Here is a 24984-nt window from a genome sequence, read left to right as displayed (position 1 = left end):
AGTGATGTTCTTGATTCAGCCTCCCAAGTAGCTGGAACTACAGGCGCCCACCACCATGCCTGGCTAATTTTTTGTATTTTTTTAAGTAGAGGTAGGGTTTCACCATGTTGGCCAGGCTGTTGTGGAACTCCTGACCTCCGGTGATCCACCCACCTCAGCCTCCCAGAGTGCTGGATTGCAGGCATGAGCCACTGCACCTGGCCCCATTTTCCTTCTTAGGTATAATCTTTACAATTGGATAACAAGGTGGTTAAGTTATAGACTTAAAAACTTTCTCCCATAAGTATGGAACATTATAAAAAGAGTAAAAAATAAGGTGTCAAAGAGCTTAGGCTGTGTGTGTGTGTGTGTGTGTGTGTGTGTGTGTATTTCAAGGAAAGATATTTTCTGTTTGCATATTATATATAAAGAGTCATTAGATTGTTGAGTAGAACAGAAAAGGAGAGATATAATTGCGTATCTTTTTTTGTAGATTCTCAGATGTTACTTTTTATAATTTAATCTTTAAATTACATAATAATGAGGAAGAGCCTGGGATAGAATCCTACATGTCCTAATATAATGTGTCATTGTGGGAATTCACTTAGTGTGCTTATGAAAAATGTTAGTATCTGTTTTGATTCATGACAATTAGAAGTTAACAAAAACAGTTGAATTCCCAAAATCGTTATTTTATTTGTATTTTTAAATTATCGAAATAAAAAATACGTTCAGACTTGACTACCATCTTTTTGGAAACCTTGGTGATTTTTGGTCTAGATACTGATCCACAGCTTGCTTTCAGTCAAATATTATCAAGAAATATGAAAAACTTTATTCGAGCAATTTTAAAGTTTTCCTTTCAGCCTGTTAGAGTAGTCATTTTTGCCTTGTTTTTAAATTTAATACACATAGAATTTAATTTTCTGAAATTAAGAACACCTGATAAAATATAGTATTGGAAACATTTTAAGGCAGTGTGGTTTGTCATTGCAGGTTTATCAGGTAGAAGATGTGTGTGAAGAAGAAATGCCAGAAGAGTCAGATGAATGTGTCCGGATGGATAGAACCCCACCACCACCCACTTTGTCTCCAGCAGCTATAACAGTGGGGAGAGGAGAAGATTTGACTTCTGAACATCCTTTGTTAGGTGAGAAAATACCAAAATTTGTGGGAATTTTTCTATTTGATAAATGTTAATAATAGGAAAAGTTGATTTTTTTCCCTCTCCTCCTTTCACCCTTTTTGTAGCTGGAACTACAGGTGCACACCATTACACCTGGCTAATTTTTTATTTTTTATAGTTGACGAGGTTTTACTATGTTGCTTAGGCTGGTCTTGAACTACTGGCCTTTAGTGATTCTCCTGCCTTGGCCTTGCAAAGTGTCAGGATTACAGGTGTGAGCCATTGCACCCAGCCTGTTTATTCACTAGAGATGATATTAAACGAATTTGTTATGGTAGTTAATTGTAACAAAATACAGATTTGAGTTTAAGGTTGTTTTTTGAGACAGGGTCGGTCTCTGTCATCCAGGCTCAATCATAGCTCATTGTAGCCCCTATCTCCTGGGCTCAAGAGATTCTTTTGCCCCAGCTTCCAAATAGCTGGGTCTACAGGAACCTTCCAGCACACTTGGCTAATTTTTTATTTTTGTAGAGATAGGGTCTCATCCCGTTGCCCAGGCTCATCCCAAACTCCTGGGTACAAGTGATCCTCTTGCCTCGGCTTCCCAAAGTGCTGGGATTACAGGTGTGAGCTACCATGCCCAGCCTGGAAAATTCTTTAATAGCAGGGAAGCTCAATAGCTTATAAATTGTTCAGTACCATCCAGATGAAAACCTATCATTTCAGGCTTCTAATTTTTAGTGGTTTGTGCAGACATGTTTCATATGCTCATTCACATTCATGTATCAGTCTATTTCTAGTTTAAAAATTAGAATAAATGAAAATTCTTTCAAAAGATTTAAATTATACTTTCCAAAAATCATGAAGCATTCTAAGCCATATATGATATTCCTCACAATTGTTTGTGATTCAGACTGAGTAAGTGCTTTTAGACATGGATTAAAAAAATTCTTACCTGGACTTGTTGGTGCATGCCCAGAGTCCCAGCTTCGTCAGAGGCTGAGGTAGGAGGATGACTTGAGCCCTGGAGTTTGAGTTCAGCCTGTACAACAGAGCAACACTCTGTCTCTTAAAAAAAAGTTCTTGTGCTTAACCATTCAAATTCTTATTCACTATTTCAGTGCTGTTTATGAGTTCAAACAAATATCCTGTATGTGCCTCCTCACAAAGCTACTGTGTATTCTAGGTATTTTACTAAACACAAATATTTCATGTTATTTTTTAAAATTTATGAATGTTAGGATTAGAGGTTGGCACACTGCTCACTGTTCAGATCTTTTCTGCTGCCTATTTTCTTTCTTTTTTTTAAGAGATAGGGTCTCACTATGTTGCCCAGGCTGGCCTCTAACTCCTGGGCTCATGTAATCCTGCCTCAGCCTCCTGAATAGCTGGTACTATAGGTGCTCTCCACCACGCATGGCTTGCTGCTTGTTTTTCTGTGGTCCAAGCTAATGATGGCTTTTACATTTCTGAATGATTGAAAACAAAAGAAGAGTAATAGTTCATGTCATGAAAATATATATAAAATACAAATTTCGTTGTCCATAAATAAAGTTCTGTGAAACATAGCCACACACTCATTTGTTCAGATATTATGGCTGCTTTTTACTAACCACAGAGTTGAATAGCCATAGAAACTCTACAGCCATTTATGGAAAGTTTGCTGACCCCTGATCTGAATAATACTAATCTTGGTTCCGGCTTTGTTGTACGTATTCTGTTCTACTGAATATCTTATTGCCCTCATGATCATTTTCAGTTAAGAAGGACTACTACAACAGGCATGGAAACAAACTCTTAAGGGACACTAACCCTGTCTGCTGTCCAGGCGACCCTTGCCCTCTGCTTTCTTTAGCGTGCCATATCCCCTTCCCTTCTTTTCTCTCAAGCTTCTATTCCCTCACTACTATTGCAAATCTCTAGAGAGCATAAAAGGGGAAATTTAATTTTCTTTTATCTTTTCCTCCTCCTGAAAAGTAGAAAACAGTTAGTCAATAAACTTATATAAAATATTTAAGGTGAGTTTTATATTATTGTTTTTTTTTTTTTTTGAGATGGAGTCTGGCTCTGTCGCCCAGGCTGGAGTGCAGTGGCATGATCTCGGCTCACTGCAACTTTCGCCTCCTGGGTTCAAGTGATTCTCCTGCTTCAGTATCCTGAGTAGCTGGGATTACAGGCGCCTGGCTAATTTTTGTATTTTAGTGGACACGGGGTTTCACTATGTTGGCTAGGTGGGTCTCGAACTCTTGACCTCAGGTGATCCACCCACCTCGGCCTCCCAAAATGCTGGGATTACAGACATGAGCCACTGCGCCTGGCCTATTATTGTCTTTTTATTAAAGTAATACCTCATAAGACTTAAGAAAGTTTATAGTATTAAATCTTTGTGGTTTACACTGAAATGGATTTATGTTGCTGCGGATTAACTGGAGTTTTGATTTAAAGGCAGAAATGTAAGTTTTATTGCTAATCTGTCATGAGATTAGAGTTACCAAAAAAAAAAAGTCAGTTTTATTGAATAGTAAACTTACATTTTAGTTGTGATTTAATTACAAAATAAGCATTACTAATAGTACTTGAAGGAAGTTTAAACATTTCTGAAATATTGGAACACAAGAATGTCTTTCCATGTTTTTCTCAGGAATGTAGTCTGAGATCCTGACAAACACATCTCTCTGGCTAAATTGTCAAAGTACAATGTAGATTTGAATCTTCCTATAATTTACCTCATACTTATTACTCTTCTGTAATATTTGAGGGGGAACTAAAGCACAGGTTGATTTTTTTTTTTTTTACAGTAACTCATCAAATCTTGAAATAAACTAACTTGCAGAAATAGACTTGTTTCCATCTGAGATTCAGTTGTTATAAATCTTTAAAATTTTTTGAAAGTAAAAAGCATCTATACAAAAAGGTAGAAAAATCTCACATCTCTTGCTCAGTAAATGATACTGAGAATAGACAGATTTGTGGCAAAATTTTATCAGTTAGAACTTGGGTTTTCTCTCATACTTCTCTTAAATCTAGAGGGCGTAATAATTGTCTTTCTCTTCTATTGTAATACATGAGTGTTTCTCATGTTTTCGATTTTTACAACTTATGTAAATAGCTATTACCATCTTCAAAAAGTTAGTAATTTATAGCTCTATTTTGAACAAAACTTAGGACTATAAGTTTGGCACATTTATGCACATGATCTAGATATTAATTAGAACATACAGCAAGCATTATTTCTTGAGCAAACCAAATTATACTTAGTGCAGCTTTATATTTTAAAAGTAGAGTATCTCTTATCTCTAAATCTGTAAGGGACATTAAAATTTTAATTTAGGTTTCAGTTCTCTATAGATTTATTTTTTCCATTCTATAGAAAAGTGCCTTTCAGTCCTACTTCAGAATTTTTAAATCTTTCATCCTTTGTCCCCTAGAAGTATGTATGAAGATTTGGTATGTGAGATAGGATTTTTGTGAAGTTCCTTAGTTTCATAATATGTTTGTACAATTGTGTATTTGTTCCTAGAAATCAGCACATTAACATTTTCTGCTGGTTTTCTTTTCTTTTTTTTTTTTAGCTTTTTATAGATTGTGTGACTTTGTGTGACTTTAAACAGGTTTTCCAGTACGGTTTATTTTGGTGGATTATTTGGTGAAACTAGGTTAATTTATGGATATAACTGCTGTGAAGGCTGGGCATGGTGGCTTATACCTGCACTTCGAGAGGCGAGGCAGGAGGATCACTTGAGTCTAGGAATTCCAGACCAGCTTGGTGGCTTATACCAGCACTTTGAGAGGCTGAGGCAGGAGGATCACTTGAGTCTAGGAATTCCAGACCAGCTGGGCAACAAAATGAGACCCCATCTCTACAAAAATCATTAAAAAAAAATTTATCCAGGCAGCCAGGCATGGTGAGTGGCTCACACCTGTAATACCAGCACTTTGGCAGGCCGAGGCGGGTGGATCACAAGGTCTGGAGATAGAGACCATGCTGGCTAACACAGTGAAACCCCGTCTCTACTAAAAATACAAAAAATTAGCCAGGTATGGTGGTGGGTGCCTGTAGTCCCAGCTACTCGGGAGGCTGAGGCAGGAGAATGGCATGAACCCGGGAGTCAGAGCTTGCAGTGAGCCGAGATCATGCCACTGTACTCCAGCCTGGGTGACAGAGCGAGACTCCGTCTCAAAAAAATAAAAATTTTCCAGGCAGGCATGGTGGCATGCACCTGTGGTCCTAGCTACTCAAGAGGCTGAGGTGGGAGAATCACCTGAGCCTGGGAGGTTGAGGCTGCAGTGAGCCTTGATCATACCGTTGGGCTCCAGCTTGAGCGACATGTACCTGGTCTCCAAAAAACATATAAATAAATAAATGTACTTATTCTGTGGATTTCATGACCCCATTTCATTTAAGCATACTTTCAAAGTACTCCACTGCCCCACATATACCATTTGGAATATATAAATAGGAACATAGGGGATTTAATAGCTTAAAATTAAGAAACATCAAAACAAAACCAAGCAACCATTTTAGTATAAATTATTCGTAAGTTTATATCTTAAAACACTTTCATGTCTCATGGGAACAATTTTGCTTTTTTTTTGAGACAGAGTTTCACTCTTGTCGCCCAGGCTGGAGTGCAGTGGCACAGTCTTGGCTCACTGCAGCCTCCGCCTCCTGGGCTCAAGCGATTCTCCTGTCTCAGCCTCCCAAGTAGCTGAGATGACAGGCATGTGCCACCATGCTCTGCTAATTTTGTTTTTTTTTTTTTTAGTAGAGATGGGGTTTCACCATGTTGGCCAGGATGGTCTCGAACTCTTCTCCTCAGGTGATCCACCCACCTTGACCTCCCAAAGTGCTGGCATTACAGGCATGAGCCATTGTGCCTGGCCCAATTTGTTAAACAAAGGTTTGAATAACTTTGAGCAAGCTACCCTCCTCTATAAAGTGGAAATAATAGTAGCTTCTACCTTAGAAGATTATTGTACAGATTAAATGAGGTCTTAAGGTTCTTAGAACAGTTTTTGAAAGTACCAGATATTAACTGTTGTTATTATTTATTCCTTAATTCTCTTTCATTTGCTTGGGAAAAATGCTAAAAAATTTTTTAAATGACTTTTTTTGTTTTTTTTCAGAGCAAGTGGAATTACCTGCTGTGGCATCAGTCAGTGCTTCAGTAATTAAATCTCCATCAGATCCCTCACATGTTTCTGTTCCACCACCTCCATTGTTACTTCCAGCTGCCACCACAAGGAGTAACAGTACATCTATGCACAGTAGCATTCCCAGTATAGAGAACAAACCTCCACAGGCTATTGTTAAACCACAGATCCTAACCCATGTTATTGAAGGCTTTGTGATTCAGGAGGGATTGGAGCCATTTCCTGTAAGTAGCAAGCATATTTCTGTGTGTGTTTGTAATTTATATAACATTATTTTAAAAGTTACATATTACTGTTCTCTAATAAAAAGCTTGTGATTTTATTTCAAGAAAGTTGTCCATTTTAATCTAGCATTTATCTTTCTACTTCCTTTATTTCCAAATGTTTATGTAGAATTTTATGCCAGCTAAGTTTAGATGCATAAACTAAGGGAAAAAATGAAAAAAATTTCAGGACATATTTTTATAATTTTTAGAGAAAGGTAGTTGGAAGTTTATCCAGTGAAATCAACTTTTATATTTTTCCTTTCTTTTTTTTTTTAGACAGGATCTTGCTCTGTTGCCCAGGCTAGAGTGCAGTGGTGCGATCATGGCTCACTGTTACCTTGACCCCTGGGGCTCAGTTGATTCTTCTACCTCAGCCACCTAAGTAGCTGAGACTACAGGTGTGCGCCACCGTGCCCCACTAATTTTTGTATTTTTTTTGTAGAGACAAGGTCTTGCTGTGTTTCCCAGGCTGGTTTTTAACTCCTGGGGTCCCAAAGTGCTGGGATTACAGGCGTGAGCCATGGCATGGCGCTCGGCTTATTTTTTCTTTTTAAGGGAACTGAAATGACAGCTGAAGTGTACTACTATTTTTATTTTTATTTATTTATTTGAGTTTTTGAGAGAGAGTCTTGCTCTGTCACCCAGGCTGGAGTGCAGTGGCACTATTTCAGCTCACTGCAACCTCTGCCTCCTGGGTTCAGGTGATGCTCATGCCTTAGCTGCCTCAGTAGCTGGGACTACAGGCATGCACCACCACGCCTGACCAATTTTTGTATTTTTAGTACCGAAGAGGGGGTTTCACCATCTTGACCAGGCTGGTCTCAAACTCCTGGCCTCAAGTGATCTACCGCCTCAGCCTCCCAAAGTGCTGGGATTACAGGTGTGACCCACTGCACCTGGCCATAAAGTGTATTATTTTAAATCATCTGAAGTTACATCTGAAGCTACCCAATTGATGGTTTGTAATTAGCAAATATATTTTCTCATTCCTAAATTTCAGCCTTCAATCATATTTTTCAAATGCTTTAAAATGTCCTGCTCAAAATGAAGGTGCTCTATCACTACAGGTCTTAACAACTTGAAGCTAAGCTGTACATAATTTGTATGCTAATATCTAGAGATAAACATTTTTCCTTAGAAAATATATCAAAGACAAGCATATATAAAAATATGAAAAATTTTTTGAAGGCCTTTTGAGTCATCTGGATTTTCAGATTCATGGGTGAAAATCTTGTATTATGATAGATAGATGTTTTTTGTGTTCAGTTTCGTGTGTGTGTGTGTGTGTGTGTGTGTGTGTGTGTGTGTGTGTGTAACTTGGATTTCCTATAACAATTCTCATACAGTGGATGGAGGAACAGTCTTTTTTCCCCGTCTGCTCCATACTGACTGGGTAACCTTTGTCAAGTCATTCAAACTTTCTGATCTTTATTTTGCTTATTTGTCAGGTGGAGACGGTGCTTTGCTCTTAGGGTTGTCGAGAGAACTAAATGTGCATAAATTATTCTGTATGGTACCTGGCACTTCATGGCCATAGCCATTATTATCTGTTATCACTAGTGAGAGCCATAACTTTTATTTTTCACATTATAAAACTAATACATGTTCTAAATGGAAGATTTGGGAAATGTACAGGGCAAATGATCCCCATTAATACCACAGTATGTTTATGTATATATATACCACAGTACACATTAATACCACAGTATGTATATGTGTATACATATGTATTGTGGTATATATGTACATATGTATTGTGGTATATATGTACATATACATACTGTGGTATTAGTGTATATGTGTTTGTGTATATATATAATGTATATATGTTATATATACATACATATAATCAAGATTATTGTACATACAGTTCTCCTTTCACTGAGGAAATTTGAGTATTTTCTCATTATTAATAGTATTGGAAACATTTTGAAAGGTTACATAATATTTCACTTTATGAACATCCATAATTTATGTAATCTTTCCATTATTGTTGGACATTAGGTTTCCATTTTTTCACTGTTCAAATAGTTCTGAAAGGAATATCTATATATATAAATCATACACATTTTAAATGTTTCTTAGTATGAATTCCTAGAAATAGAGTTATTATGTCATATTACATAGATATCCATAAGACTCTTGATACGTATTGCTGAATTATTTTTTGGGAAAATGATTTAAATTTATTCATCCATGAGAATGTATGCCCTTAGCATTGAATGTGAGTTTTTCTTTAAGCAATAACTTTTGTAAATTTTAATTTCACTTGAGGCATATTAAATATCTAACTCAAATGAACAAAATGTTTAAAAAGTTTGTGAGTAATTATACTCTAAAGTTAAATGTAGAAGTTTCTGTCCAATAAGCTGTTGTTCCCCTAATGTGGCAGATATTGGAGACTTAACCAGCATTCTTGAGGAATAAGATGTTCTAGTCATTCTGTTTTTTAAATTAGCTGAGGGCTCACCAGTGAATCAATGAATATATTTGATTTGAGTTGTTTTTGTTGAAAATACTTCTAAAATAGGTAGTATTCCTGAGTTAACCAAGTATACTGAATATAAGTGAATATTTTGATGTTAATTTGTTAATATTTGAGGATTTTCCATTTCTTTTGTGATTATAGTGGATTAATTTGCTAAACTAGGATTCAGGAGACTTGAGTTCTAGTCCTCATTCTGTTTTTGTAAACAAATCACCTAAACATTTTGAATTTTAGTTTTCTTATCCAGAAAATACATCCAATAATTTTGTCTCGATCATTAACCCTACAAATAAAAAGCTTTGTGCATGAAAAATCTTAATTAGTTGAGGATACTGGCATGTCAACATTTACTGATGATCTTTTGTTTGTCTTGCATTCATATGGAAAACACTAAAATTGGCCGGGCGCAGTGGCTCACGCCTGTAATCCCAGCACTTCGGGGGGCTGAGGTGGGTGGATCACCTGAGGTTGGGAGTTCGAGATCAGCCTGACTAACATGGAGAAACCCCGTCTCTACTAAAAATACAAAATTAGCCAGGCGCGGTGGCACGTGCCCGTAATCCCAGCTACTTGGGAGGCCGAGACAGGAGAATCACTTGAACCCAGGAGGTGGAGGTTGTGGTGAGCCAAGATTGCACCATTGCAACAAGAGCAAAACTGTGTCTCAAAAAGAAAGAAAGAAAAAACGCTAAAATTTATAAAGGAAAAAAGTTAGTCTCCACAAAGAACTTGAGAGAGAATTGCTTAATTGAGTAGACTTTTTTTTTTTTTTTTTTTTTGAGACGGAGTCTCGCTCTGTCGCCCAGGCTGGAGTGCAGTGGCGCGATCTCGGCTCACTGCAAGCTCCGCCTCCCGGGTTCACGCCATTCTCCTGCCTCAGCCTCCCGAGTAGCTGGGACTACAGGCGCCCGCTACCACGCCCGGCTAATTTTTGTATTTTTAGTAGAGACGGGGTTTCACCGTGTTAGCCAGGATGGTCTCGATCTCCTGACCTCGTGATCCGCCCGCCTCGGCCTCCCAAAGTGCTGGGATTACAGGCGTGAGCCACCGCGCCTGGCCTTGAGTAGACTTTTTAAAGTTAAAAAAAAAAAAAAACCCAACTCTTAAATATACTGACAGTTATTGCCTTTGTTTTTCAGTGTTGGACTGAGCTACCAAAATATTTGCAGTGCAGGATAACTGGATGATTAGTATTAATTCTGAAGATAAGGAATTGCTGAATTTTAAGACTTTTTTTTCAAAAACTCCTTGCCTAAACTCAGACAGTAGGTTCCATTTAACAGAGACTTTGAAGCAGCTGTACTGCTGGTGACCAGAAATAAACCATTCATGTCCACTCTGCCTCACCTTTTCCCAAGGAATAAGGCACTTACTAAATGGATCTGATCAGTTGAACTAGTAAATTATCACAAATAGGTTTCATTTTAAGAGTTTTTTAAACCAAAGTATTTCTGAATGTCTTTTTGGAGATTGTTTCATTTTATTATTTCTCCTTTTTTAAAGGTGAGTCGTTCCTCTTTGCTAATAGAACAGCCTGTGAAAAAACGGCCTCTTTTGGATAATCAGGTGATAAATTCAGTGTGTGTTCAGCCAGAGCTACAGAATAATACAAAACATGCGGATAATTCATCTGACACAGAGATGGAAGACATGATTGCTGAAGGTTTGTGGGTTTCACTTAAGATACCCTTTAATTTAACTTTGGTTTTTACTGCTTAAAACAGGATGTGGATTTTTATTCTGTACAGAATTTCACTGGAAGTATTCAACTTTTATTTTCATATAATGCACCATTTGACTAAAATAATGGGAAAGCTAATCAGACTCTCAATGGTCACATAACTAAAATAGCAAGATTAGTGCTAATTTCTTCAATGTCAGTTTGACTTTTGAAGGAGTGTGGGTGGGGAAAGTTCCATCATATGTGAGAGAAGGCCATTCAGAATTTTAGTATCAAAACAATCAATTTTCTTTCTTTTTTAAAGCAGACTTAAGTAACAAATGAGTATTTTACTGAGTTTGCTTAAAATTTTAGAGCTTCTGGGTTGTTTTGTTTCAGACTTTCTGCATGCTGATGTTTGACATCAGGTGGATATTATAATTGTATTAAGTATATACTCTTCATTCAAGAGGTGGTTACATTTGTTCAACGAGAAAACTCCTTTTTTATAGACTTTATTCTAATAAAGAATGAAATAAGGCCAGGCACGATGACTCATGCCTGTAATCCCAACACTTTGGGAGGCCGAGGCAGGCAGATCACTTGAGGTTAGGAGTTTGAGACCAGCCTGACCAACATGGTGAAACCCCGTCTCTACTAAAAATACAAAAATTAGCCAGGTGTGGTGGCATGCACCTGTAATACCAGCTACTTGGGAGGCTGAGGCAGGAGTATTGCTTGAACCCTGGAGGCGGAGGTTGCAGTGAGCTGAGATTGCGCCATTTTGCTCCAGCCTGGGTGACAGAGCAAGACTCCATCTCAAAAAAAAAAAAAGGCCAGGCGCGGTGGCTCATGTCTGTAATCCCAGCACTTTGGGAGGCTGAGGTGGGTGGATCACAAGGTCAAGAGATCAAGACCATCCTGGCTAACATGGTGAAACCCCATCTCTACTAAAAAAAAATATATATATATATATATATATATATAAATTAGCTGGGCCTGGTGGTGTGTGCCTGTAATCCCAGCTACTTTGGAGGCTGAGGCAGGAGAATCGCTTGAACCAGGGAGTCGGAAGTTGCAGTGAGCCGAAATTGTGCCACTGCACTCCAGCCTGGCGACAGAGCTAGATTCCGTCTCAAAAAAAAAATGAAATAAAGTAAATAGAAGTCCAAGTGGTATCCAAAATGACTGAAGGAAAGCAAACAAAAATGAAAATGAAAACGGTATTTTATACCTTGAATTTGCTATTTAAAAGCAGCAAAGTTTTTACTGTTTTTTGGGCTGAGATTCTGAATTGCCGTGTTCTATAGGAGCATCTTCGTGAGACTATTCTTAATTTTGATTATGGCCCTTCAGGTGATAGAGTTCAATTTAATGCAGTAGCATTTAGAATAGTCAAGGCCCTGTAGTAGTGAATTAACACTTGTGTCTAAGTAATTATCCTCAATGTATTAGTATATTTCATTAAAATTAATTTATTCACTTTACAAATATTTATTGAGCCTATACTGTGTGCCTTTACTTCGCTAAATTAAGCGAAATAGCATGCTGGTAAGCAAACTAGTTACCGTCTTTGCCCACAGATTTTCTAACTTAAAAGGATGACATCTCTGACATTGTTAGCTCTTTATAAACTGTTGCAACATGTGAATCACCGTTTTACTTCTTATTTGAACAGCAAGGAGTATACTAGTTTAAAATTTGATTTTTACTACTTATTCTGAGTTCAGTTTGATTGGTTTTAATTTGAAAGAATGTTAACCGTGAAAAATTTCAAACATTCATTAGAATTGTATAATAAATCCCCAATCACCCAGACTCAACATTATCACCCAATTTCAACATTATTTTGCCACATTAGCTTCATTCATTTTGTTTTCCTTCCTCCATTCCTAACCCCCCCTTCTTTTTTCTTCTCTCTTCTCCTCTCTTCTCTTTCCTTTCTTTCTCCTTCCTTCCTTCCTTCTTTCCTTCCTTCCTTCCTCTTTCTTTCTCTCTCTCTCTTTCTTTCTTTCTTTTTCCTTCCTTCCCTTTCCTTTCCTTTCCCTCCCTCCCTCCCTCCCTCCCTCCCTCCCTCCCTTCCTTCCTTCCTTCCTTCTTGTTTTAAAGAAAATCGTAGTCACCGGTACATACATCAGTGTGTCTCTCTCAAAATAATACACATTTCCTTATAATGCCATATCACACATAACAAAATAATAATTCTTTGGTGTTATATAATACCTGGCCAATATTCATATTTCCCTAATTTTTAAAAGTCATTTTATAGTTATTTAGTTAAATCAGGTTCCAAATAAGGTCTGTATTGTGCCTTTTGTTTTTGTGAATTTCATTTCCTTTAATTCTCAAATACTGTCTTTTAATTGCACATACTGTTTATCTGAGAGCATTCTCATGTGAAGTGAAAAGTAACAAAGAATGTGCAGGTATTCTTTTTTTCTTGGCCTATATCTACAATATGTATATAAATGAAAGTTCTAGGCTAAAAAGTATTTATAATGTGTCCCCCTGTGTACACAATAGGAAGAACATGGAAATCTGCTTAGGAAACTTTACAACATATAGTGTGATCCTCAGTTTATAATATAATGGACATATAGTATATGTTAGACTATTCTAGAACATGAGAGGTTATGTATGTATATATTATTTACATACATAAAGAAGTAAAATACAATCCGCTTTCCCTCCAGCAGCTTTTAATGTAGTTTGGAACTAGGAATCTAGGGAATCTCCATACAGAAAGGTAACGAAGGAGCTACAGATGGTATATTCACACTGAATTATATAGACAGAATTTAGAACTTTAAAAGTGGCTAAGATTATTCCTAGTTTGGTGGGTTTCCTATAAAAATGAGATTTGAAGTGGGTCGTGGATTTAATGCATAGATTTAGGATAAACAGCAAGAACATTTCAGATTAGAACACTAAGAGTAAATGCACTAAGAATGTGTAAGTGCTAGGTAACTTCGAGAGAGGGCAGTGAAGAGTAGAGGGTTGGATTAGAGGGGTAGTGGGAAGTATGACTGGCAGAGTGAGTTTCTGGAGAACCTTGGATATTAGACAAGCAAGTTTGAAGTTAGGTGGATGGTTTGAAGGTGGGTGGATAGTACTGAAGATTTTTAGGAAGGTGATACGAATAAAAGAGTGTTTTTGGAGACTTTGATGGCCGTCTATAGGATGTATGTATAAGTTTTGCATGTAATTGACACCTGTAGTCATGGCAGGAAGAGGAAGGAAAGGACTGATGTTCTCAAAGGAAAGGACTGATGTTATCATATCAGCAGGATATGATATCAGAGTAAGGAAAGGAAGATGTAGAGATAATGTATTTCATAGGGGAGAAATGTTTATATAAAATGTGCTAAAATTTTAAATACTTTCTAGTTTAATTTCCCAAGGTAATTTTATAATTTTCATGTTTCTGTTACTATGTACTTCAGTGTTTATAGGAAGTACTATAGTGTAAAATGGTGAGGTCACTTATTTAGTGGCTTTGGTTTTAGTAGTATACATAGTTTCAACATAAAAAACCTCTGGTAAGCATATAAAGGATAAACTGTGGTTCTCTTTAGACTGGTTCTATAATGAGAGTCTCCAACCAGTAGATTGTGATTCATCAAAGTAGCTTATGGTCTTCCTTCGTATATCTTCACACTGATTATGATTTCCATCTCATTGCCACTTTTTGCTGCTGTCCTCATGTGATTTCAGGTCTTTGGGGGAAATAAAAAATAACTTCCCCTCATGCCAGAAAATGGGGGATCTAGATTAGGAAGCAGGTTTGGCCACTTCAATAGAGATCCAGAATAATATTTGATTAAAGAAGATAGGAATTTAATTTTCTCTGACATAACCCAAAGATCAGTCCAGGGCTTATGTGGTAGTTCCTTAGTATTGGGCACTCAAGCTCCAGGGTCTTATGTCTCTGTCATCCGTAGAATGTTGCTTTTTTTTCCAAGATGGCTGATCTTCATGATCACATTCTAACCAATGAGATGGGGGAAAGAGCACCATCTGGAATTTGTGAGCATTTACAGTCATATGCCATTGGTTACAAATCAGCCACACCTAGGGCAGAAACTTGTTTTTAATCTGGGTGGCCATGTTCGTAGGGTTTTGTTACTGTGGGAGAAAAGCAAAGAGTGGACGCTGGAGAATTACCAGCTGTCTCTGCCATAGAATCCCATTTTTATTAGCTAAATCAGCAGTTTTAAAAAAGTGTTTTGGCAGTTTTCTAATTCATAAATGTAAAAGAGTGACCTTGGTAATATTACCAAATTTGTTAAAAATCTGACTGAACATTAGAACAAGAATTTTTGAATCTGTTAATGTCCCTCACTTCTTTATGAGAAATTAAACTGATAATCTTATTTTTGTTCGGTTAACTGTAAACCATTTCTGTTTGGTATTTCCTCTCTCTCACCAACAAAAACATTTCCTTCTCCTTCATAAGGTATTCTGACTTATTATCAGGTGTTGCACATTGCTATGTTAATTAACAAAAGATCTTTGAAACAAAGCTTTTAGCATATCCTGTTCCTGGAATAACCCTGAGGAATGGACTCTTTCAGGGCTGGAACTAATGGCAGTGGTGGTTGAGTGAGAAGTTCTGTCTCCCTATAGGCTTCTCAGTCAGATCAGATTATAGTAAGATCAGATTATAAGCATGACAAAATAAAAACAGTACTTCTAGGAATTATGTTTTCAGGTCTCAGGAATGTGTTGGTGGATCTCCTGACTGGGCCGTTGGAAGGTCATTGGAAGGGGCAATTTTTAATTTACTTGTTTTGAGACTGTTTCTTCCTCATTGCTACTAAATTGATGACTTTTGCTTATGAAGGTAGTCCTGAGAATTTCCTTAAACTGGTCACTTGTCAGTTCATGATTTCATTGTTCAGGATAATGTATTTGGATGCCCCACCAATGTCAAATATTAATTCACAGTTTGTTTTTTTAGTAGTTCTTGCTACTTCACTTAATTTAGCACTTTGCCATCTGCTTCCCCAGTAAAACTGGGATAATGTGAGTACCTGAGCTCACTGAGTACATGCCACCCATGTCTACATTTCTGAGTCCTTGTATTTATCTTAGTCTTTATTAAATGAGTAACATAGAAAGAGCACACATATGGAGTTCACAGCTAAAAGCTTTAGTTAGTAAAATGCTTTTCAGTAAAATGCTTTTGTTGCTTTTTTTTATATGACTTGGCAGAGGAATTATGATGATGCAAGAAAATGGCAAAATGTGGTTGATTTAAGAATTTAACAAGTTTTACCAAAGTATTTCTTGAGCGCTATTACATGTCATACTACCCTTTTAGTTCTTATGTGGAAAATAGGAAATGGAACTATCACTTTTAATGCCTACTACCTTTTGGGAACACATATAATTGCCACTTCAATTCTTTGGGAAATGTATTATAAACCCCATTTTACAGATGAGAAAATTGTGGGTCATGAAGATTTAGTTGTTTGCTTATGGGTGACTCCTGCCGAGTACCCGGGGATTTAGCATGGAAGGTTCTTTGCGCTTTGTGTTACTGCCTGAAGATAGTTACATATGTAGGGTGGAAGAAGGACATTCTAACTTAGTAGGGAGCACCCATTAAGTTGAAGAAAAGCATGATGAAAAAAAGCATCAGTGGTTGGGAATTATGAAACTGTGATTTTTAAGCCTAGTTTTTATTTTAATGCAATATAACTAAAAGGAACTGTTTTATAATTGGATATATGCATCTTTTTAAAGAATTTTATGTATGTATATATATGTATGAATGAGATGGGGTCTTGCTATGCTGCCCACACTGGTCTCAAACTCCTTGTCTCAAACGATTCTTCTGCCTCAGCCTCCTGATATATGCATTTTTATATATTTTATCATATACTGCAGATCTTCGAGAGAGTTAATTATTTTGCATGCTCCTGTAAAATCAGATGTATCAAAATTTCACCTTTTTGAAGCCATCTTTATTCGCTCCAGTTAGAATTAAGAGTTTCCTGCTATGTATCTCCACAGTGCAATTTATCAAAATTCATATCCCATCCTCAGCTTTTTGAAAGTGTTCCTCCTGGAGGATAATGCCTATGTTATTCATCTTCATTTCTCTCCCAGTGTTTATAAATTTTTTTTTTACATTTTAGATGGATTGTAAGCAAGATGAACCTTTTAAAATGTTGTGCTTATTTATATAGAAAGAAACTCCTTGTAATTTTTATGCAGAAGCAAGAGGGAATTAGTAGCAGTGGTTGTGTTTTGAAGGCTTTTGCCCTGCCAGAGTGGCTGTGGATTGAAAAGTTAAAGGGCCATTGGTTTGCTAGCAGTATCCAACCAAAGTATAGACTTAAAGAAAATTTGCATAATTAAATTTTTGGAACCTTTTTTTCCTTTGTTTCTTTCTTTTTTAGAGACATTAGAAGAAATGGACAGTGAGTTGCTCAAGTGTGAATTCTGTGGGAAAATGGGATATGCTAATGAATTTTTGCGGTCAAAACGATTCTGCACTATGTCATGTGCCAAAAGGTATTTCTGTGCTCTTGAATTTCCCAAAGGACAGATAAATAGCCATTGCAACTAAACCAAAAAACCCTTGAATAGCTTACCAAGGATAACTATAGATATTTTAATATGTAATATTATAGAAGAAACCTAGATATTATTATATGGAAGAATAATACAAATAGGCAGTATCTGGAGCCACCTAGTATTTAGTTATTAGATTTTGCTTTGCGAAAATTACATATCCATAATACTTAAAATCAATTGTACAGTATAATCTAATATTAAAGTAGTAATCTCCTGATGGTAAGAATATATTTAGGAGAATCCCTTCAATGAAGTCATCACGATTTCATCATGATTATATAATACTAGTCCTTAAAGTATCAAAAACAGTATTTGTTTTATCAGCTGTTTTATCATTATTGAAATACTTTGATTTACTTTGTGTTGTTTTAAAATGTTTTCATTTGTTTGAATCATATCCTATTTATTTTAGATTTCTTATGGGACAGCTGTAGTATAAATTCCCCACACTGTTAACATTATCAGACAGCAAAATACTTGTCTTTTCTGAATTAGTATTTTCAATAGTCATTATTACAGATAAGTAGTATTTTTTTGTTTGTTCGTTTGTTTGTTTTTGGATATAGAGTCTTACTCTATCGCCCAGGCTGGAGTACAGTGGTGCCGTCTTGGCTCACTGCAACCTCCACCACCCAGTTTCAAGAGATTCTCCTGCCTCAGCCTCCTGAGTAGCTGGGATTACAGGCACCTGCCACCATGCCCAGCTAATTTTTGTATTTTTAGTAGAGATGGGGTTTCACCATGTTCGCCAGGCTGGTCTCAAACTCCTGACCTCAGGTGATCTGCCCGCCTTGGCCTCCCAAAGTGCTGGGATTACATGTGTGAGCCACCACGCCTGGCTGATAAATAGTATTAATAACAAAATAAATGTTTAGTCTCTTCATTAATCGTATAATTCCCAAGTTTGGTTTATGTTAAAAAAGAACCCCACCCTAATTCCAGTAATAAATCCTAGTAATACAGATACTTACCACTAAAGTTGAAGTGTGTGCACACTATTTTGAAATTGGTTCTCTGTTCAAAAAGGTAATTATTCTCTCAAAGGATTTAAGATCTTCGGTAGGATGACTATAGCTTGTACTGTATTTCAAAATAGGTAGAAGAGAATTGGAATGGTTCTAGCATGAAGAAAAGACAAATGTTTAAAATGTGGATATCCCAAGTACACTGATTTGATCGTTACAGATTATATGAATGTATTAAATTATCACACATACCCTAAAACTATGTACATCTATTATGCATCCATAAAAAATAAATAACCTTAACCTCATGAAAAAAATTAATATAATTGCATACATCTAGGGAATTTCTTACTTGAATATTTTATTTTGTATAGGTTATTTCAAAAATATACTTAGTAAAACTTAAGTTAAATAATAGAAGTGTTTTCCTCCAAAATTGGGTTCATTGTTTTGGTTGTCAATCTGTTTTTCAAATATGCTTTGATGTTACTGATAAATCAATAATCAAATTATGTAACTCATGTTTTAACTTGAGTTTTCTAGTTTGCATATACCACAAGAAAGAACAATGGTTATCTGATTCTAAGTGATTTAAAAACTCTAAAAATTTGGGGAAAGGACTCCCTTTCAGAATATTTTAAACTTCTTGACTATTTAAAAATATTTGAGAACACTTAATGCTGCCATCAATCTTCTCTCAGAGATGATTGCTGAGCTGTCACATTAGTATCCTTTCGATGAACCTCTTTAGCAGGGTAGGGGCCCTAACAGGGAAATGTGGATGAGAGAGGGTAGATTAGGTCAGGGAAGAACCATTGCCATTTACATGTCTGCTTAGCTGTCTTGGAAAGCTAAATATTTAGGGACAAAATATCAAGTATAAAGCTAGCCTCTCTTTTCTATTCTTTTCTTAACGGATAAAGAAGTTTTATCAGTTGATATAAATGGAAATCAGAAACCTACATTGCTGAGCCCACAAATGAGCACATTATGAACACAGCAGGATCTTGAATTGTTTTAGGGTAAAATGAATTGGCTATCAAGATACTTATATTTTTATGGGAAAAATAGCATATTCATTATCATAGTACTTTTTATTTCCACCTCTTGATATCTTTATAAAATGTAGGTGAGGAGAATTTGTTTTGGTGTCAGCATACTGGCTCTAGAATAGTTAGCAATAGCAAAGTTAATTGGGATTTATTCTTGTAACTTTCTTGGAGCAAAGGAATTTTGAAGGGTAGGTGTGGTGGCACATGCTTGTAATCCCAGCACTTTGGGAGGCTGAGGTGGGAAGATTGCTTGAGCCCAGGAATTTGAGACCAACCTGGGCAACATAGTGAGACCCCCATCTCTACCAAACAGATTTTTGAAAATAAGTTACCAAGGCGTTTCATATATGTATTCAAATTTTACTGTTATTGTTACTGAAAATTTTACTAGAACACAACCATGCTTATTCAATATTTTCTATTTATTTTTTATTTTTTTATTTTTATTGTTTTGAGTCAGGGTCTGGCTCTGTCACCTGTGCTGGAGTGCAGTGGCGCTATCACAGCTCACTACAACCTTGGCCTCCTGGGCTCAAGCCATCCACCCTACCTTAGCCTTCTAAGTAGCTGGGACTACAGGTGTGTGCCAGCACACCTGGCTAGTTTTTGTATTTTGGGTAGAGACGGGTTTTCACTGTGTTGGCCTTGAACTGGTCTTGCCATTTACTGGTCTTGAACTCTGGAGCTTAAGTAATCCACCCACCTTGGCCTCCCAAAGTGCTGGGATTACAGGTGTGAGCCACTGTGCCTGGCTCAATATTTTCAATGGCTGCTTTCACACTACAATGGCAGAGGTGGGTAGTTGTGACAGAAACTTATATGGCCCATGAAACTTAAAATATTTACCATCTAGTCCTTTGTAGAAAAAGTTTGCCAGTCCTGGTTCCAAGGCTTTAGGATCCATTAAAAGACATAGGATTCTTTTAAGCTGTCATCATGTCTTTTTTTTTTTTTTTTTTTTTTTGAGACGGAGTCTCGCTCTGTCACCCAGGCTGGAGTGCAGTGGCGCGATCTCGGCTCACTGCAAGCTCCGCCTCCCGGGTTCACGCCATTCTCCTGCCTCAGCCTCCCGAGTAGCTGGGACTACAGGCGCCCGCTACCACGCCCGGCTAATTTTTTGTATTTTTATTAGAGACGGGGTTTCATTGTGTTAGCCAGGATGGTCTCGATCTCCTGACCTCGTGATCCGCCCGCCTCGGCCTCCCAAAGTGCTGGGATTACAGGCGTGAGCCACCGCGCCCGGCCCATCATGTCTTATAAAGGTCTGTGTTCAAAAATACTAGGCAGTCTATTGTGATAAAAGAAAATCTTTCATTAAAGAGTTATATACTTCTAAATTTTCTGAATAGTGAGAGCAATGAATTCCTTGTGTAACTTTAAAATCTCCACTTTACATTTTCATTCTTTGATTTTAATAATATTTGAAAAATCTTTTGTTAGCTGCTTGAGATCCTCTCCTTAGTATATTAAACTTTTAAAAATTAATGTCTCTTTGGAAGTTATTACTTAGAAAAATCAGATTGAATAAACATTTAGATACTACATAACTTCTTTTTCTTTCGGAACCTTCCATTTTTTTTACTGCTATGAAAATTGGTTATCCTCTGTATTTTGCAGGCAGTTTCCCACTGTCATGCTGTAATCAGGAAAAAATACAATACCTTGTTATAGATGTCCAGTATTATATTGAGAGATATATTATGATATACACAGAGCCCGTTTTTTGACCTTTAGCATAAGTAAATCCATTGAACAGTGTAGTTACTTTATGAGGTCTTACATTCATTAATGATGTATTATGGTACTTACTGATTCACAGTTGCACTTTAAAGTCACAATTAAATACTAAATGGATTGTCCCATATATCATTAAATATTTTTTCTTCCTTGAATTTCTTAGGTACAATGTTAGCTGTTCTAAAAAATTTGCACTTAGTCGTTGGAATCGTAAGCCTGATAATCAAAGTCTTGGGCATCGTGGCCGTCGTCCAAGTGGCCCTGATGGGGCAGCGAGAGAACATATCCTTAGGCAGGTCTGTATAAACCTCGCTTCAATGTAAAATACCCTTTTCAGAAATGCAAGGAAAGTGCAATGCTGTATTTTGCTTGTACTACATTTTCCAGCTTCCAATTACTTATCCATCTGCAGAAGAAGACTTGGCTTCTCATGAAGATTCTGTGCCATCTGCTATGACAACTCGTCTGCGCAGGCAGAGCGAGCGGGAAAGAGAACGTGAGCTTCGGGATGTGAGAATTCGGAAAATGCCTGAGAACAGTGACTTGCTACCAGTTGCACAAACAGAGCCATCTATATGGACAGTTGATGATGTCTGGGCCTTCATCCATTCTTTGCCTGGTATGTAATTCATCACTTTGGCCTTAATATTTTTCTTGTGCATTCACACACAGCAATGTTAGATACATCCACACCTTTTGCACAAAAGGGCTAGAGAAGTACTGTGTATATGTATAAATAAAATGACATTTGTTATTGAAATATGATCTGTTTCCTCTTGCTTATTCCCTCAGCACTACTGGGTATTTTCTCATACCCCCCAAGTCGATAAAAACTGACTAGTCCTGCTTCTGCTGTGACACCTCAGCCGGTGAAGATATTAAAGGTGCTTTCTTCTCTTCAGTCTGATTTCTCTCGAGAGGTCAGTAGAGAGATTGAATCAGACACTTCTTCCTTTCTGCTCTTCTATTTTTCTATTCTATTCCTCCTTATTTCCTAATTTAACCTTTTAAAAAATGAAGTAAGAGAGACTTTTTTTTTTACATTTTTGAAAGCTAATCAAAACCTTTTAAAATGTAAAAATTTGGTTTCTTTGAAAAAATCAAGCTAGTCCTTTTAAAAGAAGGTACATTCTTTGATTCTTTTCAATAAATAAACATCAAGAGCCTTTCTGAAATTTTATTTTTCAAATAGAGAGCTGAAATTCAATTATATTCATTCTAATATTGAGGGTAACTTTCTTATTTATGTTTTCCTGTTCTCTCATTTTGATACTCTTTCCATCACCTTAAGTCTCTATCTTTTTTCCTTAAAACAACAATAATCTTTTATATCCACCTTCTCCAAGGGGCTGGCTACTGAAGACAGCTGCACCTTTGCTCATGATGAGACCCACACTAGTTATATATGTTAAGACTATAAATATATGTGTATATATATATTTTTATATCAGTAAATCTTGTCATTCACTTTGACCTTATGCATATGGAAAATGAGGAGACTAAAACAAAAAATTTATTTCCTTTTGGTTTTATTGCGAATCATATCATTTCTCTTGATACAAGCTTTCTAGAAGAATACATCCTATTTGAACTTGTCTACTAACTTTTTACAGTTTAATAAGCTAATTAATCAGCTGTTGTTGCTAATTAGTCTTTCTCTGATGGCAACTAAAGTCTTGGAAGCATACTTAGAGCTAACATGCTATACAAGAAAATATATTTAGGAATGATAGTTGTAAAGAATCCGTCACCCACTTTACCTCATATACAGAATTCTGTGAGATTTTGTTAAATTAGTTTATCAATAGCTTGTTTTAGAAATGCTAAGTTTTAAAAAAATATGGCCACTTTTAAAGAAAGATGGAATTGTTTAAAGTGGAGATACTTCATGGGAAGATTTTTAAACATGTGCATGTGCCCACGAAAACTTAGGTGTGAGTTAATTGCTGACCATGTGGATTTAGAATCTGTTTTAAACTGGGTGTATTTAGAAGACAGTGGGTCTTCATTGGTTGTGGTTTTAGTATCTAATGAAACCAATTTTAGTTTTTAGACCAGTATAGCTATCTTGAGAATTAACTTTGGAGTCTGTGTGGATACCTGGGGCTGGGCTTTGATTCTGTCATCTTCAGAAGTAGTGTCACTCTTCCAGGTAGGGCACATGATCTGTTTGTGAGCCTGATTTTTCACTGGGGGAAATTTTTCTTTTCCTTTGCAGAAGAGAGTTGGTTTATATCCTGAGGAAAGTAGTTGCCCAAATAATTAACAAATAGGGATACTGCTGATTCTTCTTTCACTTCTTTTTTTATTTAGGCTAATTTTCCCCAGCATCCTTTGCCATGTGGCTACTTTACCAGAACAAAGGCAAATTCCTTTGCCTCATTCTTGCTTCATTTGAGTTAAAAAAACATAAAACTTAATATTCCTCATAACTTAAAATGCTTGTCTTATGGAGTTCATCTAGACACTTAATTTTGTTGCCAGGTATTTAGAAAACATTATATATCATAAAAAGGACACAGCTATTATATAATTTAGAATTGCTTACTACTATTTTAGAGTCTGGTTAATATGACTCTTTTCTTTACTTATGAAATGGGAGTGTTTCCAAACTGCTTTGACAGGCCAAATAATAAGCTTATTTGTGTGATTAGTTGTATCACCTTTCTCACAGTTTTCTCTGCATAGTGCCTATAGTTTAAGGTAATCTCATGCCAGAAGATGCCTTAATGTTCATTTCTTTCTGCTTCTCTGGACTTTGTAAATTTCGTTTTGAGCTTCTTTTAGCTCTCATTAAGCGCTGTTTGTTTTCCCTGAGTAGTCTACTCCCAAGCTTTTCTCATAGGATGAACAAGCTTGTAAATTTTGTAATCTCTTTTGTATTTTGTTTCTTTCCAGTTGAGATAGGCTTTCTTCCCTCTTTAACCAGGGCATTTATATTTACTCCTCCAGTTTTCTCTTCTCTTTGTATATCATCTTGTTAACCATCCTGTTCAGACTATGTTAGAGCTTGTATGCAGTAGACCAGAATCTCAGAGCTGTTAACAGAATGAAAAATTACCGCCTTCTAATTTTCTCTGCATTAAAAAGTTATCTACAGGAATAATTCTTATTTTCAATTTACTGCGGGTTATCTTCTTTAACCTTTCCTTGCTATGGTGAACTGCCTTTTGCAGAGATCAGCTTGTCCTCTATTGAAGGGTGAATCCACAGTAGATTTGATTTTTCTGTAGGCATATAAACTAGGAATCATTTTTTAAAACATGACTATTTACTGGTTTTTGTAATATCAGTATTGGGACTTGTTTATTCTGTAGTATTGAGTGGCAGGTGATACCTTTTCACCAACCTTACTGTGGTCAATTTTTGTGCAGGGTGTTTTATTTTGAGTTTAGTTGGAGAAGTGATGCCAGACACTTGAAAGATCAGTTGGGACCCATGTGCAGAGGTCCTTGCCTGTGCTGAGAGCTGCACTACACTTGCTTCTGGTGAGGTGAAGCTAGCTCAGCTGACTGGCTGTGTCAGTTGGTGTATGTTTTGTACACATCCCCGGGATCCAGGCATTTTACCAAAGTAGATGTTAATGTCAGAAACTCAGAACTTTATCTCAGTATACCTTGAGCACTTAAAATTGTTTTTAAAATATATTTTTCTGTAATGAGTTTCTGGAAGCATACTTGCTTCCAATTTTTCTAAGTCACTTTTTAAAAAATTTCTATACTGATGTAACTACACTTTTTTTGTGGTTAGCTTAAGAAAGTTGTGATCTAAAATGCATTCCTATTTGATCGTGCTAATTCCCAAAACACTTTTTGTTCTTTATTATTTTGCTAATACATTTACTGTTCACCTACAAGAGGAATCTCACAATACAGAGGAACAGGAATGTGCTACATATTTTCCTCATGGAGAACTCCTTGTTTCTGTTCCCAAATGTAGCTCTTATAGTTCTCATTACTTCTCATTGCTCTT

The 24984-nt window shown here is 36.5% G+C and overlaps 1 protein-coding gene across 8 annotated transcripts in view; it reads left to right on the top strand.

Annotated features, from left to right (window-relative positions):
- The window catches only part of PHC3 (polyhomeotic homolog 3), a 94241-nt gene that overhangs the window by 57752 nt on the left and 11505 nt on the right, over positions 1-24984 (top strand). For 5 of the 8 annotated variants that reach the window (XM_055110671.2, XM_008957299.5, XM_003831920.5 and 2 more), the window contains 6 exons: positions 976-1129; positions 6233-6483; positions 10517-10676; positions 17081-17195; positions 21176-21308; positions 21400-21631. In XM_055110671.2, coding sequence (XP_054966646.1) covers positions 976-1129; positions 6233-6483; positions 10517-10676; positions 17081-17195; positions 21176-21308; positions 21400-21631 — 1045 coding nt within the window. Of the gene's footprint in view, positions 1-975; positions 1130-6232; positions 6484-10516; positions 10677-17080; positions 17196-21175; positions 21309-21399; positions 21632-21804; positions 21933-24984 lie in introns of those variants that run through there. The other 3 variants (XR_004670829.3, XM_063602593.1, XM_055110672.2) reach the window with 3 other exon arrangements.

This window comes from Pan paniscus, chromosome 2, assembly GCF_029289425.2.
Source record: "Pan paniscus chromosome 2, NHGRI_mPanPan1-v2.0_pri, whole genome shotgun sequence".
In the NCBI taxonomy this organism is placed as follows: domain Eukaryota; kingdom Metazoa; phylum Chordata; class Mammalia; order Primates; family Hominidae; genus Pan; species Pan paniscus.
This window is presented reverse-complemented; position numbering and strand designations above follow the sequence as displayed.